We start from the raw sequence: 19,455 nt of genomic DNA, 5'->3' as shown, positions 1-19,455 counted from the left end.
GGTGTACATTTAGAGTCCAGAAGTAATCCACGGCCGTGGAGTCCACACATACTATAAAATAAAGAACATGAATAACAGTCCCAGGATATGGCAGTGACTGCACCGGGGGCTTTATGGGTAAATCATTTGAAAATCAAAACAGGGTAGAAAAGTCCAGCACTTTCGAACTTGAAACTCAAGTTTTCCTCCAGGCAATCTCTTTTCGGTCCTCTCTCTTTGACATTTCCACTACTAGATTTTGAAGACATTGATCTCTGGGCTCCAGGTGTGTGTTCACCTGGGCTTCCATGAGTTACTCTCTGTGGCTTTGTTCAGGGGTCTGTTGTTCCGTTGTGCACCATGTGCTGTCAGTTGCACGAAAAGGTTGATTGAATTGGAATCAAAGCAAAGACTGATCATCTTCAGAAAATTCATCCTGAAGTAAGTAAGCAAACCTTCGAGTACAAGTGGGGACATGGCACAAATTCTGAAAGAAGCTTGGGGATCGGAAAGCAAAGACAATCTTTGTGGTCCAGGCACCTTGGAAGTGTATTCACAGCGAACAAAGACCTGCTATGTGGCATCATCTCCAGGAGCCTGGGTGTCAAAGTGCACTTGGCTTTCAGATCATGGAACACACTTTTTCTTTTTTCCCAGGGGAACTAGATTTTCAGGATCCCACAGGTAGAGTGATGACTTTCCTTTGAAATAGATGTGGTGTCTTGGTCTGAACCATAAGTCTCTCTTGGTCAACACGGTGAAATGGTAGTAGCTCAATTCCTTCCCTGGCCTCAGGCCTAGTAAGAATATAGAAAAGAGGAGAAAACTGGTTTCTCTAAGAACCTCCTTCTTGCACAACTTCTCTGGAGTTCTAAAGTTCAAAGCATTGAACCTAACCTCAAGGCATCAATTCAACCTGCTCAGTCTTCCCTGGGCTGAGGGTCATTTTCATTTTGATGCAGACTTTTTGCTCTCATTTTTGTCCATGTTCCATCTTCTACTTATTCCAGCTAGAAAACATTCCTGTCTGCATAGTTATCTTCAGGGATGAAATCAAGTACTTTCCATTCCTGGGAGGCAGAATGTGAAGGGAACCCCGATATTTAAAGCTACCAGATTCCTACCTTTTGGATGGTGGGAACTGGTTTTCTTATGTCTGAATTTCTCATGTCTTGCCCAGTGCTTACTAGAGAGTGAAGCTTAATAAATCTTGTCAAATGAATAAACAAATGAATGCTTTTATTACACTCTCATGGAGTGACATCAAATTATGAGAATGGTCTTGGCAAAGTCAGAGTAGATCCTGTTATATTAGGATGTTCTACAAGTAATTGTTACTTTTTCAACTTTTTACAGTGTCTAGGAACTGCCTTGCACAAAATAGGCATTAGTTGCACAAGTGTCTATTAATTAGTTCATTTTGACCTTTAGTGACCTTTGAATTTTCTAGTTAGATTGTCCTGAAAACTAGGGTTTTGTGAATAGCAATATCATGTCAAATTAATTTAATCTCTCAGTACCCAGTACAGATAGTGAACAGAACTTTCCTGACTTGGTGTTGTTTCCTTTCCTCTTGCATTTTTTTCCTTTCAACTTTTAGTGTTTGCTTGTGTATTTGAAAATTAAAACTCACTCTTGAGCTCAGGACTTTCTTCTGTGGTCAAGAGAATCACATTTCACCTAATAGTTGGAAAGTAGATTTATCGCATTCATTTTGGTCCTGTTAAAAGGTGACTTCTTAAAATTGTCATACACCATTCTGTGATGCACAGAAGCTGCACACACATAATGGGATCACTGTTTCACTTGAGAAAAACATTGCTAATTCTTATGATGGAATTTATCACTATTTCATTGGATTCTTCTGAAACTACAGCCATTTTCTGGGCAAGCTTCAGAACCACTGGTATATCTGAACTTGTATATGTCGGACCATGTTATTAGACAGTTCTACTGGGTCATTCCATCATGCTTTTCCTTTGTCTGACAAAAAGGTCTTTGTGGAAACACACATGGCTTCTCACCATGACTTACACTGAATCCCAGACCCTGAGTTTCTGTTTTATCAATGGTAGCCATGTTGATGATGTTTTCTATGGGCAGGCAATTTGAGTAGGTTTGGTTTTGCTTTTCTGAAGTATTTTTTTTTTTATGGACTATAAGAGCAGACTATCCCAGAATATCATGGTCTTTTTTTTTTTTTCTCTTAGATGGGAAAGAATGGCTCCTAAGATTCTTATCATTTATCCATTCAAGAAAAATGCATTTTGTCTCTGTGAACACTGATGAAAACAACTTACTATATGTTTGGAGACAGTGGCAATCAACACCAACCCAAGCCCTGCCATCCTGGCCTTCCAATCCAGCAGGGAAGCTAGACTTCCCTCCCTGGGTTTTGGAAGTGGTACAAGCTCTTTTTCTTAAGTGCTAAAAGAAGATGAGGAAATCCTTTAACTGTGGATGGATGTAACTATTTTAGTTCGAGGGTGAGAAAGTCCAACTCTTCCAGCTGAACACCCCATTGAGTTTCTGGCAAATGTCTGTGGCCAAATCCTCATTATTACTCTACTCTGAGCCTTTTTCCTAGTACCTGTTGACATGTGGGTTGGAAGGAAGCCATCTCTGAGAAAGCTGCTCCTCTCTCCTACATCATGAAGAGCCTGTGTCGGGTAATGATGAGACGATCGACCAGATGCCCATAGCAGCTACTATGGCTTGTGACAAGATCATGGTGGAGAAGTGTAGTGAACTCGCACGTCGATTTTTGTTTAGGCTATTCTGATCATCTTGATCACCATGGCAACCATTGACAAATTAGTGTTTAGATACATAAGAGTGAGGCCATAATACAACCACGTAGTACTTTAGCTCACGTCTAACAGAAACCTTTTCTATCAAAGTGCTTAGAGAGTAGTAACATCTCCTAAGAGGCCATAGGATAGCTTGTGCTCAATATTAATACTTACAAGGTGGGGCAGTGCTCTCCAGGCTGTCTGCTTACACTTTAGCTAGTCATAAGGCTACGTGTGGTCCAAAAAATTGGGAGGAGTAAAATTGGATGGTTCTGGAAACTGCTCATTTGATTATTCATAAATGTTGTAGCTTGCTTTTATTATTTTTTTCTGGATCCAAAATGTAATGCATTGAGCGAGTGTGTTGTACCATAAAAGCAGGCGGCCCCTTCCTGCTGGATAGATTGTATGCGAGTGCCTTCCACAAGACACAGGGTCCAGTTTCCTGGCATGATTTCTGGGCCCAGTGTGTCAGTGGTGGAGTGGAGTAGTAGGGGACTTGGGATGGAGCAAATCAGCTCACCAGGCTTTGAGACCCAATTCTCAGGGGACGAGTGACACCAGCCTGGTTCTTTACCTGAGCCAAAGGCTTCTCATTTTCACAAAGAACTTGACCTGGAGCATTTCCATGTGCCTTCTTGACCTGCATTTCCACTTGCGATGGCACTGAACGAGCTCCTGCCCAGAGGGGCACCCGCTTCTGATGAATGTCACTACTTTGGTTACATAAATTGGAAACTAATTTAGCGTGTGTGTGTGTGTGTGTGTGTGTGTTTTCTTCTCACCAATTTGTAACTCATCTGGAAAGCTATGCTCGGGATGACCACCATCTTTTATAGACGAGGAAACGGAGGCATGGTGCTAGACAGTGGGAGATCAAGGGAGGGTCCTCTGAGAGCTTTTAGAGGGTTTGGTCAGTTTTTTTTTAACAATTTCTTGAATTCTTGCTTTTGCAGATGCTACGACTCTCTCGCTCCTTTGCTGACATTTCAGCTCCAGGGAAGCCTCACCAGCAGGCAGCGCGCTGTTTTGTTAATAAGTGATTTGCTTGCCTTAGAAACAGCTCATTGCTGGCCTGTTTTACACGAGGGGGCAGTGGTTCAGACATCAGCGCCATTCCCTGCTGACCACACCGAAACCCAAACCAGCCAACCAGACAGACAATGCACGGCTCATCAAGAATGTCTCCCTGTACTGATCCAATCGTGAGCTAAAGTAAGAACAGCAGATACATGTGGACCCTAGAAGAGAGTAGCGGTACCATTTATATAGTGTAAGTCATGCAAACCATGCTGAAAAGAAGCGGCTTCCGCAAGCGGCGTGGGGAGAGGCCGTGCCCCGGGGCCAGCACATGCAGGCGCTCGGGCAGCCCGGGGCTCGGGGGATGCGTCGGGCGAGAGCCAGGAGCTGTACAGAGTCTGTCTACACTGCCAGGAGCAGTCAGTCCACGGCCCCTTTCACATGGGCTTGCTGGAAGGGGTCCATATGGAATCAGAGATGCCCTCCCCTGTGGACGACAGCGGCATGGAGCCGCTGGGCGTGAAGGGGTCGGTGTCCGTGTCTGTCTCCCCTTCCGCGAGGTACCTTTTTTCCCTCATCCAGCTCGACCCCCCGCTGGGGCCGAACAGGTAGTCATCTCTGTCCTGGGAGATGCTGAAGCCGCTGGGCGAGCGCTCCAGCTCCTCGTGGTTGACGGACATCAGGGACAGGGGCGTGTCGCTGTCCCGCGTGACGCTGGGTCTCTGCCGGGGGGACACCCGGGCCTGGCCGGGGCCGGGCGGCTCGGCCGGGGAGCCGTAGCTCATTCTCGAGTCGAGAAGCGTCAAGATAGGCAGGACGGTGGGCCTCTCTGCATATGGCGCCGAGGAGGAGACGGTCCCCTGAACCTTCCCGGCGCTGGGGCCCCCGTGGGGCAGGTTCACGGGGTCGTGGGCAAAAAACCCATAGGGGCCGACTTTGTCGATGGGCACCTGGTGGAAGCTGTAGGGGGCCTCGGGGGGGCCTGCCTCAGAATAGTGGCAGAGGATGGTCCTCAAGCCCGAGTCCCGGTGGTCCTCTTGCTTCCCCACCTCGGCTGGAGAGGAGGCCCCCTTGGCGGGGCCGAACTCCGTGACTTGCACCTGCAGCCGCTCCAGGTGCTGCATGTGCATGTCCACCAGGAAGTCCAGCTTCTTCCCCATGTCGTGCACCTGGAAAACACAAGGATGCGGGGTCAGGGCTCTCTCAGGTCGGGAGGAGACACTGCATAGCACTCAGAAAGGACGTCTCTTCTTGGACACAGTCATGATAATCACAGCTAAGGATTCCCGGCCTCTGAACGTCGGGCCATGCATGTGCTAATCTAGAAACAAGCCTGACCGTGGCTTTCCAGAAAGCAATGGCTGCACACAGAGAGAAGGTTGGGGGGCATGTGTTAGAAGCCTTTGTTCCCCGAGGAAGAGCTGGCCTTACTGCTGCAGTTTGGGGGGAGGAGCGGGGTATCCTCGTCTTGCAAACATTTCCCTAGGCAGAGCATGTGGCTTGTTAATGCACCTTTCTCCTACCTGGTGCTGTAAGCCCCCAAGACACAGGAGAGTGATTGCAAGAACTGAGCTTCTCCCACCTGGAGACCCTGCCCGCACCCTCACCGAGGGCTACCAGGACATAAGCTGTGTTGCTCTTACCTACTAGACGGGGAATTTACTCAAATCTTTATAGGTGTATCTACATAAGCATGTGCGCACATGCCTGTAGATGAGCATACAAAGCAGTGACAGGTGATAGGTGGAAAGGTGACAGGTGATAGGTGATAGGTGGGAAGGTGACAGGTGAGAGTTAGGAAGATGTCCATGCCTTTGTGATGACTGACACTTACATGGCAGTTAGTAAGCGTCCAACTCTGTTTCATGAACTTAAAAGATATCAACTCCTTTAATTTCTACAACCCTACTAGGTAAATACTATTATTATCTTTATTTTACAGATGAGTAAACAGGTTCAGCATGAAAAAGTAACTTACCAAAGGTCACAGAACTAGGCAATGGAAGAGCTGAGATCACAAATTAACATTTGAAATGAAAAATTATATTTTTGATGAACCCAAAGGAATAATCATTCAAATTTCCTCTCTCCTTCCTGCACAGACCCAGGGTGGGGTGATGGTCAAATGAAAGCATTGACAGGAATCTTGAGGGAAATGGACGGCGCCAGTGTCCAGGGCAAAGTCAGGCAAGCCCTGCTTTAGGGCAGAGGGGAAGGTGAGCTCCTGGGTCCTGCGAGCGAATGGGTTTCCCTTTGTGTCCTGAGAGAACCCCCCAATCCCCCCAACACACACAGAGACCACAGCCTTCCGCCTCCAGGCCTCTAGAGACCCCACGCGGGGCCTTGAGGTAGGAGGGCTCGGGACGCAGCGGTGCTGGGAGGGAGCCGCAGGGAGCACGGCAGGAGCTGCACTCGTGGCCTGTTTACAGGCCCCAGCCGCTCTCAGGTCATCGCTTCCTTCCTCATTTCATCCTCACAGCCACGTAAGTGGCACCAAAATCCCACCGGACACAGGAGGGCCAAGGATAGAGATGGGCTTCCAGCCGTGAAGGCCCCTGTTAAGGCTCAGCCTGGAGTACTGCACACTTACTGCTACCATGTCGGTTACTTCCGTAAAGAAAATAAAATCCCCATTTCACAGAGGAGGAAACCGAGGCTCAGGATCCTGCGAATGATCACCCAGTCAGTAAGTGCTACATCGGGGACTTAATTTCCATATCCTTCTGTGAGTGTAAATGCTCTAGGATGTTCTCTCTCGTGGGAAGAGAAAAGCATTTGAAGATAAATTCTGTGAACTCCTTGCGGTCGAGGGGAAGACGAGGCCTACCTGTCTTTCGACTTTCACAAACTTCCCCATCATGCTTTGGTCTTCCATCTCGGATGTAGACGGCCTGGCCACGTAGGGTTCGTTCCTAGGAAAGAGCCAAGGGGTCCGTAAGATCACTTTGCCAGCAGAACTGCTGCCTCGCAGGGTCATTCCAGCTTGAGGCTGTATTCCCGGGGCCGGGGCTCATGCTCACGCCTGGGTGGTGGGGAGTCGGGGGCGTCCTGCCGTTTGCACTAGGGTTCCCGGCCTGCTTTCAGCCAGGAGGGTCTGACATGGACCCGTTAGCTGCTGTGAGGGCTTCCCGGCACAACACAGCTCCCACTGAGCCTGGAGTGTATCCCGCCTTTAAATCACACTCCTTGGTCCTTCCCTGAGTGTGCGGGGGAGGAGGGTGTGGAGGGAGCGTCTAATCTCTGAAATTCTCCACAGTGGGCATTAGCATTTCCTCTGCTGTGTTTTAAGAATGGAAAATAGGTGCAGATCAGAAAATGACGCGGAAGATGCTGCTGGTGGGGACGGGTCGACCTCTGTCTGCCTTTGCTCTCTGGCTGTTCCAGGCCACGTCCATCTGAATTTCCACAAGTCCCAACACAGCTCTGTCCTGTGTGGCAGAGCCCCTTTAGGGGGTCACCATTGCTCTGAGTCATTGCTGTTAGGGGGTAACTGCTCTTTCTCTCACCGGCGCTAAGTCCCTGCTCTGTCTTCAGCTCAACTGTCCTGAATTTAAGCCAACGAGGCAGTCCTTGTGCTAAATGCAGCCCGCCAGGGCTCTCTGCCATTTGCAGTGGGAGCTGTGTTGTGCCAGGAAGCCCTCACAGCAGCTAACGGGTCCATGTCAGACCCTCCTGGCTGAAAGCAGGCCGGGAACCCTAGTGCAAACGGCAGGACGCCCCCGACTCCCCACCACCCAGGGTTTCAAAAACACTTAACCCAGGTCTAAAACGGGAGAGTCCACATGAAATGCGGTTGTTCACTTTTCATGAAACATTTAGACATCTGGGCTCAGGGAAACTTTCTTCTGAAAATTAGCAGCAACAGGGCCTCCCTGGTGGCGCAAGGGGTTAAGCACCGCACTATGAAGCTGTCCACAGCCTCTGCAGCATGAGCTCGATCCCCGGGAGGCCAGGGAGAAACCCACATGGCGCAGCAGAGCTCTCCTGTCTTGCCCGCCGCTCCCCTCAGCAGTGTATTTCAGTCCGTCTGCCTGTTCTGCTCCCCGCTTTGTCTCTGGTGAGTCCTCTCACCCCCGTGCATCTCTGGCCTGTACCCCAGCTCTTGTATGCATAAATAAAAAATTAGCAGCAACAGGTCACTGCAGCAATGACCTGCTTAGGACCAGCTAGGTGCCCCGGGGTCACAGCCACGCCCCCTACTCCATTCCCAGGATGGATGCGGGTGACTAGGTGCCGAGAGCATCTTGCTCACACGCTTGCTTCTGCTACAGTGAGGGGGCTTGTGACTGTGGGTGTGCGAGTCTTAGCCTGATGTGTGTGTGTTCCCTGCCTGACACGGTGGGACTAAAGACAGGTAAGTTCCGGCAGGGGATGTTCTAAGGGACGGCTCTTCCTCGTCAGGACTTAGGAAAGGAACCTCTTCAAGTACTCGGGAGAACAGGGCGCCTGCAACGTGTCGGGCCTGGCATGCACTGCCTTCCTCTGTCCCGGGAGGAGAATGAACCTATCAGGAAAAGCCGAAACATCTGACCCAGAAAGCCCCACGCCCTGCCCACACGAAGTATTCTTTCTGTTCTGGCAAAGCACGTTTGTCCCTCTCGGCTCGTTTCCATTTGTGATCACCATAAAGGAGAATCACCCGGTGTTTGGGAAGCTGTCTGGGAAGAGAGGCGCGGGGCTTTTGCACAGAAACCTCTCAAAGGGCTGCGAGCCAGAATCGGCTTCTATCTCCCTCCCTTCATCTGGTTTCAGGGAAAGACAACATCAGCCGACCACCAAGGAACCAGCTGCGATCTGGGGAGCCCTGTAGCCTGGCACCTGCCTGCCCCGCCCACAGCCCACCTGGGAGACTGCTGGGCCGGGTAGGTGAACGCCGGGCCTTTCTGAGACTTCCTATGCTTCGGAGTAGAAGGCGGCCCAGGGGTGAAGATCATATCTATTCTGAAAGAGAACACACAAGGTTTCACGTCACAGAGAGCTCGTCACGGGAAGACAGGGAGGCAACTTGTTCTCTTCCCTCTTTTGTCATATGGGTTTGGAATATACAAGAGAAGGGAAAAGAGAGAGGAACAAAGCCAGAGAGAGAGAGTTTATAATCTTGATAGACGGCGCCCCTTCTTTTGTCCAGGCAGCATGAGCACCTGTCCCAGGGCAGAGGGGAAGAAGTCTAAGCACAGCTCGGGTGAGGGTTGCACCCCGCTATTCCTGAGGGGGAGCTCTTATATTCTCTAAGCCTATCTGATCTTCCAGATCTTTCATTCCTCTCTTGTAGGGAGTTTTTCCATTGTTAGCTGTGAGGTCTCTGGCTGTTTGAGAGATGGCTTCCACACTCGCTCCTGTACCTGCTCCCCTTTCTGTAGGAGCAGCAGTATCTTCTCTGGAACTTTACAGGAGACAAACGTCCCCAGGGTGCTTCAGGGTGGGGGCTGGGCCACCCAGATCATGACCCAGAAGTGGCCAGAACACGGTCCCTGTGAGCCCTGCTGCTCCCCATTGATACCATGTGGCTAACGGCCCCTTTGTCTGGCCTACACAGCATAGCAGGATGCACCAGCCATCCCAGGCAGTCAGCTCCGGCCTAGTCATCTCTAAAACAGTCACAACATGTTGTCTGCTCTCTACATGAAGATGGGCCAGTGTTTTGGGAGTCCGGTCTCTTCTAGATATCATGCTCCCTTCCTCTGTACATAAATAACAGCACGCCAGATTCAGAACATCCATAACCTCCTCTGCACACTGAGCACCTGCTGTGTGAAGGCCAGGCCTCTTGATAACCAGGTTACGCATGAAGCGAGGTCACAAATGAGCCCCACACACACCCAGCACCTTTCTCCCCCAGCTCTCTCAGTGTGGAGATGCTTCTGGTATTCTGATGGAAGCATTTTTCAGATGAGGAAGCTGAGGTCCAGAGGGCACCTGAGTCTTGTCCATTTGCAAGGTCACACCCGTCGGAGGGCGAGCTCCCCAGAAGACTGTGGTTTCCTGGTGCCAATGCTATGACTCACATTGTCCTTTAGGTTTGTAAATGGCTTTTCTTCTCTAAAAGGTGTTATAATTCATTAGAGATTTGCTAATTTTAAGAAGTAGAACAAAAAAACAACACATTGATTCATCAACAAGGATAGCCACTGTCAGCCCCTGGGGGCAGTGCTACTCCTTTCTCTAGGCTGCTACACCATAGAGGGAGAGAGGGAGAGGCAGAGGCAGGCAGAGAGCCAGAGAGAGAGAGAGAGAGAGAGAGAGAGAGAGAGAGAGAGAGAGGAGGGAGGTGAGGGAGGTGAATTTCTGTGTCAACATATGTGCATTTGATTTTAAAATCATTATATATATTATCGCAAGGTCTAGGAAGAGTATATATAACATAATCCTCTATATGCACATGTAAGTATGTACAGGTATATCTGCGTGTATATATGCCTGAATGTAAAATTAGTATTGCTATGCATTTATACTCACAGATCATATACTTTGTTTTTCATTATGGGCATTTCTGCAATCTCATTTGATGGCTGCTAACTTAGGTGAGCAGATGTCTTCTCTTAATCACTATTTTATAACTGAGGAGGTGTGGTGTTTAGAGAGGACAAGACTTGGTTTGACTTTCAGCTCTGCCACCTACTAGGTGGGTGATCTGCAGTAAGTCCTTTACTCTTTGAATTTTGGATCCCTCATTGGTAAATCGGCACCTCTCATGTAACACTTCAGAGGCTTATAAGGAATGAGGGTTCCCAAGTGCTCAACCAAAATGGTGGCAATTATTAGTTGAGCTTCAATGCTGTTTCCATATTTTCACTATTATCAGTGTAACATTTGGTGAACTCTTTTTTTAATTTGAAGGAAATGTACACTTAGTCTTAGCCAGCTGGACTCAGTTTAGAGGAACCCAATTTTGTTGGCAACATCTAAAGCACCACAGGCAGTGGCCAGTCAGACTTAGGTCTTCTCTCATGAGGACAGACCAGGGTGTTGGCTTTGGACATGTGCTAGAGTTTCTTCACAATCCATTTGGCCTGGTGCTAGCTGGCCTCAACATCCATAATTGTTGATAACCACTTTTGTTCTTAAAATGTGCATTCTTTCTGAATGCCTTTCATCAGTGCTAAGGCTGCTCTGGCGTTGCTTCCATCACAGTCAGGAGAGCACAGGCCCCCAGATACGATGGTCTTACCTTGTCTGAAGGTACTTTATCCTGGAAAGCATGTCGAGGTGGCCTGCAGAATACTGCTCAATCACGTCCTTCACGTCGTAAGGCCTCAATGTTTCCTTGAATTTTTTTTTATAGAGACGGAATTGTAGAATTCTACAAGGCAAAGTAGAGACATTTGCACTCATGAGCAGAGAGTGAAGGGAATGATGATACAAGACCAGAAACTCAGGGGCGGGGAGAGAAAAGAACCAGAGAGGAAAAGAGTTGGGGGAGACAAGTTCAACTTTTGGTCATGGGTCAACCCCCTCCAAGCATGGAGAATTAGGTTGCTAGTGCCTTTCCTTCACGATCACCTCCCTTTGGCCTTACAGATAATAAAATCATAATAACAATGAGAACTAACACCCACTGAACATTCACTCCAGGCCAGACACTGAGCTAAGTGCTTTTTGAACAAAATGCCATGAATGACACAACAGTGGCCCAGAGAGCTAAGCTTCAAAGCATGAGCTATCCTCAACTCCAGGCTTGTAGGCTGCAAGGCCCACGCTCTTGTTGCCGTGTCACTCTGCTTTCTGTCTGAGGACAGCTAACGTAGCTTCTCCTCCACATCCTCTTTAATCCTTTGGCTTGTGAGCTTCTAGAAAAGGGATGGTGGGTCCCCTCCCTCGGGTTTTCTCAGCTCCTATGAAAGTGGGGCACCCAGAACTCACAGATGTCAAACCCTCCCTTCCATCTTCCTGGGAACAAATAAAGTCACCCTGAATGACTAATGCTCCTTGTAGTCAACTCTTCCTGAGCAGAGTCAATTAAAATCCCTTGCTACAGGTCAGTGACCCGCCCTGAGGAGCTTCCCATCCACCTTCCCACAGCCCAAGGGCACTGTACAGAGCCAGGTCCTGTGGGCGCTGAGCCGAGCCTGGAGGCCACAGGTGGGGAGGAGGGCCCTTCCTTACCTGACAGCTCGGATGGCGGCCTTCAGGGTGGGGATCATGTCTTCCATGAGGAAGTCGTTTCCATAGCCCCTGTCGTCCCCCATGGGCTCGCCCGTCCCGGCATCTGACAGGGAGATGCGCATGTCAGTGGCAGGACATGCCCTGCTCAGCCAGAGCCTTCCCAGCTCTGCATCCAGAGTGTCTCTTTGAGAGACCACATGTGTCCTCCAGTTGTGGCGTCATCCAGCCTTTCCCAGCACCCCCTTCTATGACCAGAAGTCTGAGACAGGACTGCTGGCCGGAGGGGAGACCAGGAGGCTGGTAAGTGGGCTGCAGGGGTCCTGAGCAGCCCCTAGAGCATGGAGCCCACACGAGGGCCTCGCAGTCAGCCAGACGTGATCTGATTCTTGCTCCATCAGTCACTTTGTGACATCGGGGGGAGGGGTCACTTTCTGGGCCCTGCTGGTCCTCACTAGGTATTGTCCCTGTTCCCCTGTAGGATACTGAGGGCTCCTGAGCTCCAGGCCACTGCACTGGGCCCTCCATCTTTGAGGCTGACCCCAACAATGCGCTCATCATGACTATCCTTGGGAGCCCTGGCTTTGTGTCCAAGCCTCCCAGAGGCGGCTGCACAGACATGAGTGGTAGAGAACTTGGGGGCCCTCTGGCCTGTGAGCCATGGAAATACAGTGGTCCCCCTTATTTGCAGGGCATTCCTTCCAACCCCCCCCAGTGATGGCCTGAAACCACTGATAAGACCAAACCCTATAAAGACTTTATTCCTTCCTATAACAAAATACGTATGATAAAATTTAACTTATAAATTAGGCGCAATAAGAAATGAATAACAAAGTAAATGGAACAAGTATAATAACATACTGTAACAAAAGTTTTGTATATACCGTCTCGCTTTCAAAAATATTCTATCGTAGGTGATATTTTTGACCCCGGGTAACTGAAAGGGCAGGAAGCCAAGCGGTCCTCTGGGCCTCCAGCTCGTCTGGATGAGACGGAGCAAGACGCAGGCCCAGGGAGGTCAGGGGCCGGGCACTGCGTAGACCATCCTCCACATCGGGCAGGAGGGAGGCGGGGAGCAGAGGGCTTGGGAGAGGCAGGAGTGGAGGGGCAGGGAGGACAAGAAAGGCTTTACCTTCAGAACTCTGCCAGAAAGCGTAGGCTTTCATGCGGAAGGCCGTGCGGAAGCGTTCTTTATTGTTTAAGCCAACAGGCTTTGGTTCTTTAGAAGGACTTTCTTCTATGGCATCTACATTCAGAGGGGTAAATAGCTTTCCTTTAGTATTGCTACCACGAGGATTAGAAAGGCGAACCCGATCCAAGAGACCCAGCTTTTGGCTACAAAATAAGCAAAAGTGAACAATTTTCCTCGTTCAGTGCAGGCTCTCGTAATTTCCGCCCCTCTCCATCAAGCTCGCACAGCCTCCTTCCTCCACGCGGGGATGAAGGCACACCCAGAGGCCAGACCCCACGCGGCGCCCGCACTCAGGCAGGGCTGGGCAGCTCGCAGGTGGACGCCTGGCCAGCCGTGACAGTGGGCGAGCTCCCTAACACCTCTGAACTTCATCTCCTCCAAAAGAGGAGCTCAAATGAGACACATGGTCTAAAATGCCCAGATCGGGATCACCCACCATCAGGTGTCTGTCCTTTCCATGCCCCTCTCCTTGGCACCGGGGACCTCCACCAGGTACCACGCCCAGGCCCCCAGAGTGTGACCTGAGCAACAGTGAATGCTATCAGTTTCATAAAGCAGGTACCCGAACCTGGTGTCCACAGATCTCCCCATGGATAGAATTTGGGGATCCATGAACATGAATGGAAAAAAATATCTTTCATTTACTAACCTCTAAGTGAAACTGAGCACACTATCCCATGATGAAGGCAGAGAATGGGCCCTGGTAGCATCCTCCGTGTCCCAGTTAGAACTTGTGACCCCCCACAAAGGGAAGCACAGGGCATTTTTAGGGCGTTGTCTTAGGTGTCACTCTGTGGGCTCTTCACCCTTCAAAGTCTTGGTCATGTTCAGCTCACCACTAGGTCTTGTCATTAGATTCATTTCACCTCATAAAATGCACATGGGATGCATCTTAGATGTTTACAAATTTTGATGATTTTTTTAAAAGATTTTTAAAATTTATTTATACAAGAGCTGGGGTACAGGCCAGAGGGATGGGAGGGTGAGAGGATTCACCAGAGACAGAACAGGGAACAGAACAGGCAGATTGACTGAAATACACTGCTGAGGGGAGCAGCGGGCAAGACAGGAGAGGTCTGCCGCACCATGTGGGCATCTCCCTGGTCGGCCGGGATCGAATCAGCGCTGCAGAGGCTGTGGACAGCTTCCCAGGGCTGTGCTCAACCCTCTGCGCCACCAGGGAGGTCCCAAATTTTGACGATGTTTTAATACAATCTGTTTTATTTTAACTACGTGCATTTTACATCCATTTGAAATTGTTATTCTGAGAAAGGATCCCTGGACTTCAGCATCCTGACAAAGTGTTCTGCACACAAATACGACCAACAAGTCCAACTTCAAGTTAAAAATACCAGCTGCCCCTTGATTTCAAGTCCAGCTCTGCCACTTGCATCTTGGTGGCGCTGGGCAAATCCATGACCACCCAGAGCCTGATCACCTCATCTTTATAACAAGGGGTAGACACTCCCTGCCTCTTTTGTTTGCCATGAAATGACATTTGTTAAGGATTTGGCACTGACACACTGGCACAGAGTAGGTGCTCTATAAATATTCACTTCGTGCCTCAGTTTCTCAGCCTCCACCCTCACCCTGGTGGGCATGAGGAGTGAAGTCCTTGTGGGTTGGCCGTGCCAGCAAGAGCCAAGGTGTGGGTTCACAAATCGACACACTCAACTCAGTGGCTCCCCCTCCTTCACCCCTCACGTGCTTGTGCAATAAGAGAGCAAGCCACTGATTATTGTCAAACCAGCTCTGTATCAACCCAAGATAATTTCAGATTCTAAAGAGCAGGTCTAGTTATGAAAAGCTCCTACTTCTCTGCAGAAACTGCTGCTGTCCTTGCAGCTTGGTGCCGTGAGGTGTGGGTGCCAGGGCCGCGGATGAGGCTGGAGCAGGTGCCCCATGCTCTCTGAAAACCCCAAACCCAAGGCCTCAGGTTAAGGAATCCCAACAATACCTGCTTTGCAGAGATTTGGGGGATATCTGCAGGGCCCCTTGCCTTCAGCCTGGTGCAGAGAAGGCACTAAGACATGCCTGACTGGCAGTGGATGAGAATCATTACTCCCGACTCCCCCGGGGCCTGTTCCCTCTCACCCAGCCCGGAGGCACTCAGAACCTGCCCAGCTCATTGCGGAGAAACTCCGGTACTCAGATGGCGCCATCTGCCCTGTGTGAAGTCAAATTTTTCAGAGTGGTTTTCTAGAACAACTAGTAGGACAGACAACCGATTGGCTTTCGTGGGCTGAAAGTGCAAGGGAAGGCAGTTGTCAACTGAACACACACAGAGGCTTCCCCACCCATCAGCTGAACAACAGAGGGATGTAGGACAGTCACTTCTCGGGACCTGGGTGTCCTGCTGTACTGTACCGTCAAACAGATCCATGACCCCCTGTGCCAAGACTCCCGCCACGCCAGACTCTGTGCTGCACGCCTTGGTGCCCCTCAGGCTTGCAATGCCCTTTCTTGTCTTCTTCACCTACCTCATTCCATCCTGTCCCTTAAAACTGCCAGAGCATCCGCTCATGAAATTTCAGCCTCCCCATCTGCTCCAGAGCCACGCTCTGTTTTTTTCTGTCAAGGTGTTCACCACACTGTATGGAAACTGTCAACCCCACACCTGCTGCCTTCCTCACCTGTGCACACCTGGCAAAGCAAGGACCCTGCCTGGTTATTTGTGAACACACCACCCTGCTCAACACATCCCAATGTTCAGAGCGGCAGCAAAAATCACGGGCTTGGGGGGCCTCCCCGGTGGCGCAGCGGTTGAGCGCTGGGTTACGAAGCTGCCCGCGGCCTCTGTGGCGCCGGTTCGATCCCCGGCTGCTCCCCGGCCACCTGAGGAGGGTCCCACATGGCGCGCAGACCTCTCCTGCCGCCCGCTGCTCCCCTCAGCAGTGTCCTTTGGTCCTTCTGCCTGCTCTGCTCCCCGCTCTGGCTCTGGTGAGTTCTCTCACCCTCCCGCGCTTCTGACTGTACCCAGTGCATGTGTAAACAGAACAAACAAAAACAAATAAATAAAGAAATAAACATGCCTTTATAAAAAAAAAAAAATCACGGGCTTGGGGACAAACCGGCTGGCCTCAGCTTCCCACATGTACGAGGACAACAGCCCTAACTACGCAGGGTGGTTTAAGGGTTAAAAGAGGCAAATCATGTGAAACACTGAGCCCACAGCCTGGGATGCGGTGCAAGAGCCCTTCACCAAATGCCGGCTGTTATCCTGATCACTGCAAACAGTCCTCTCCCCGCAGAAGCAGTAGAAGGCTAATGGAATGTGTGACATGGGTGGATGCAATTTCTGGGTTACAAACAAAGTGCTTTTTTTTTTTTTTGTTAATGATCTAAGATGAGTTCCTGGGATTTACACATTATTTTATGGAACTTAAAGTTAGTCCCAAACACTCACCATTGTCATTGCACTTGACCTCACAGGAGATAAGTACTGGCAGAACTTAATTCCAGATAATCTAAGCAAGGCAAAACTAATGGCAGCCACTTTGTCCCCACTTAAAAGCTCAGCGTAACTGCTGACTAGCAGACATGAGCGGACTCCCTCGCTGGGGCTCAGCATTTGCTTGTTCGGCAGTTCAATGCTTCATTGCAACCTTTAATGTCTGAACTGCTCTGGCTCTGTTCACTTAATACCCATTGGTCACAGAGGACGGTCTGTAAGAGATGGGCTCCGACAGCGTGAAGCATCCAGATGAGGCGGTTCGAGTCACAGTCTTCAGCTCTGATTACTCACAGCCACCGCCCCTAAGCAGCTTATAGAATTCTCCCTATAGCAAAGTGGGGGATCAGCTCACTTCTTAATTGTGTTGCCTGAAATCCGAGATCCCAAAGGAAAATCAAATGCAAGCAAAATTCATCCCCGAAACGCAAAACTCATCGCTGCCTTCTCTTTCTGGATTTCTAAGTGTATCATTCAGGCCCTGCATGGAGGGCAGTCAGAATTGGGCAAAAAAAATAAAAAAATTAAAAAAAAAAGCCTTCCTTGGAGCTGACAGCAGATTTTCTTGGAAAAATGAGGTCCCTGAATTGTTAGGGAAACATGAAAACCAGTATACTATGGAGGCGAGAAGGTAAGATTCCTGAATTAAGCGCAAACATTGTCCAAACGCGAAGGGCAAAGCTGCAGAGATGAACTGGGGATGGAAAAGTGAAACCAGGTCTCAGGAGCAGGGAGCTGTGGCCACGTTAAACTCCACACCACTCCCTGCTGTCGCACTTAGCAGGCTGTTCTCAGCCATGAGCGGCGCCTGGGAAAGCTTCCTCCCCCTTCACCGAAACGACACTGGCTTTTGTCTAAAACTTGGTCCCAGCATCAGCCCCAAAGTTCCCTTCCACGTTGGTCCAATTTGTTCTGTGCCCTGTGTCCCCAGAATTCTCCCAGGGGCTTTCTCACTGCAGTAATTCTCAACCAAGGATGATTTTTTTTTTTAAAATGTTAAAGTATCAACCCATGTAAAATCTGATATTGGAAAATGACCTTGAAAGATATCGATGGTTTTGGGCCTCCCCAGTGGCGCAGCGGTTGAGCGCAGGGTTGTGAAGCTGCCCGCAGCCTCTGCGGCGCTGGTTCGATCCCCGGCTGCTCCCCGGCCACCGGAGGAGGGTCCCACATGGCACGCAGACCTCTCCTGCCGCCCGCTGCTCCCCTCAGCAGTGTCCTTCAGTCCTTCTGCCTGCTCTGCTCCCCGCTCTGGCTCTGGTGAATTCTCTCACCCTCCCACGCTTCTGACTGTACCCAGTGCTTGTATAAATAAATAAATAAATCTTGAAAAATAAAAAAAAGAAGAAGAAAACTTGAAAGATGATAAATAACAAGAAAAAAAAAAAAGAACGATATTGATGGTTTTTAGCCACTGTCTTCTTGCTGTGACCTGCTTTGGCATGAAGGGTTAGGGAGTTCTGTGGGGCTGTGAGTGCTACCTTCCCCGACCCACAGCAGCGACCTTCTGCCCAGACTTGTGGATTGTCAGGCCATTAACAAGCTGCCTTGCTGTGGATTGTACTGGATCTGAAGACTCAGAATTCACCAACTCCTCAAGCAAATGGTCAGACGGGAAAAGCAGACCCCAACATGATTTCAATAGAACGGGGTCAGGGCTGTCTGGGATTAGTGACAGTTTCTAATTTTCTTTTATATTTTCCACCAGCACCCGTCATACTCTTTGACCCTTTCTCCTGCTCCCCTTTCACCTCAGAAGCCTTATCTCATTTCGTAATGTCCGCTAGTTTTTAACAGTATTTTCTTGGGACCAACTTGACTATATTCTTTAACGTTTTCATGCCACCTTTGTTGGGCATGTGTGTGCTGGATAAGCTAATAAAACTGAAATTTAAAATAGTAAAAGTTGAGTTTTGGGACATGTCACCTTTAGGAAAACTGAGGGGCATTCTGTAAACAGTTTTGGGGACCTTGAATTCCTTATTCATAGCTATAGCCCCTAAAATGGTTTCTGGTACAAAAGAGGGTCTTAATAAATATTTATTAAATAAGAGGATGGATGGATGGATGGATGGATGGATGGATGGATGGATGGGTGGATGGATGGGTGGATGGATGGATGGGTAGATGGATGGATGGACATACAGACAGATGAAAGGATGGATGGATGGATGGATGGGTGGGTGGACGGATGGATGGATGGACATATGGATGGATGGATGGACAGATGATGAATGGGTGGATGGATGCTGCAAACTGGATGATGGATAATAGAGAATAGAAGGTAGAAGATGTGTGGGAGTGTGGATGGATGCACAGATTATAGCCAACAGAAGAGTCTTTTGAACAAGTAGCCAATTTGTCTTCTGCTACTTGTGAGAACTTATGAGCATGGGTTAAATAGCCAACACAGATGGACCAATCCCACCGACAGGAGTTAAAGCTCTAACTTTGTCCCTTCTCTCTGTCATTCTTTCATCCTTCCATCTTTCCACATGGAAAGTACAATGTTACACTAGCAACACTGTCAATCTGAGAAAGACAGAGAAAAGCAGAGAAATAATAACTACCTGTTGCTACCCACATGCCAAACCTTCGAGGTTCTGGTGTTCTATTTTCTCTCTGAGAAAAGACTATGAATGAAAGCTGCTATTTTGCCTTTGTTGCTTTCTAATAAAATGGGAAATGCTCATTGGGAAGAATAAATGTCCTTCCAGAAGTGGTGCCAATATCAAAGACTACAATGTTGATGTCTTTAAACTCTCACAATGGTTGCAGAAGAGCTGGAGAACCAGTTAACTCATGTATTTTGTTTCTAGCTACAAAATAAATTCCCCTATTAGAGAAATAAAGACTCGTTTGTTTGGCATTTTGTAAACTTCCTTGGGACATCTGCACGCCATGCTTCTTTATTGACCTAA

General features: G+C 49.2%; 1 protein-coding gene across 1 annotated transcript in view; it reads right to left on the bottom strand.

Moving 5' to 3' along the window:
* Positions 1-4,228: 4,228 nt before the first annotated feature.
* Positions 4,229-19,455, bottom strand: part of KCNQ3 (potassium voltage-gated channel subfamily Q member 3) — a gene marked incomplete at both ends in the record, with an annotated part of 209,359 nt that continues 194,132 nt past the window's right edge. The window contains 6 exons of the mRNA XM_084229614.1: positions 4,229-4,960; positions 6,619-6,703; positions 8,634-8,732; positions 10,960-11,091; positions 11,895-11,997; positions 13,024-13,226. Coding sequence (XP_084085740.1) covers positions 4,229-4,960; positions 6,619-6,703; positions 8,634-8,732; positions 10,960-11,091; positions 11,895-11,997; positions 13,024-13,226 — 1,354 coding nt within the window. The remainder of the gene's footprint in view (positions 4,961-6,618; positions 6,704-8,633; positions 8,733-10,959; positions 11,092-11,894; positions 11,998-13,023; positions 13,227-19,455) is intronic.

This window comes from Talpa europaea (genome assembly GCF_964194135.1).
Source record: "Talpa europaea genome assembly, chromosome: 3".
Classification (NCBI taxonomy): domain Eukaryota; kingdom Metazoa; phylum Chordata; class Mammalia; order Eulipotyphla; family Talpidae; genus Talpa; species Talpa europaea.
The sequence above is the reverse complement of the archived record's forward strand: the minus strand, read 5'-3'. Positions and strand labels throughout refer to the sequence as shown.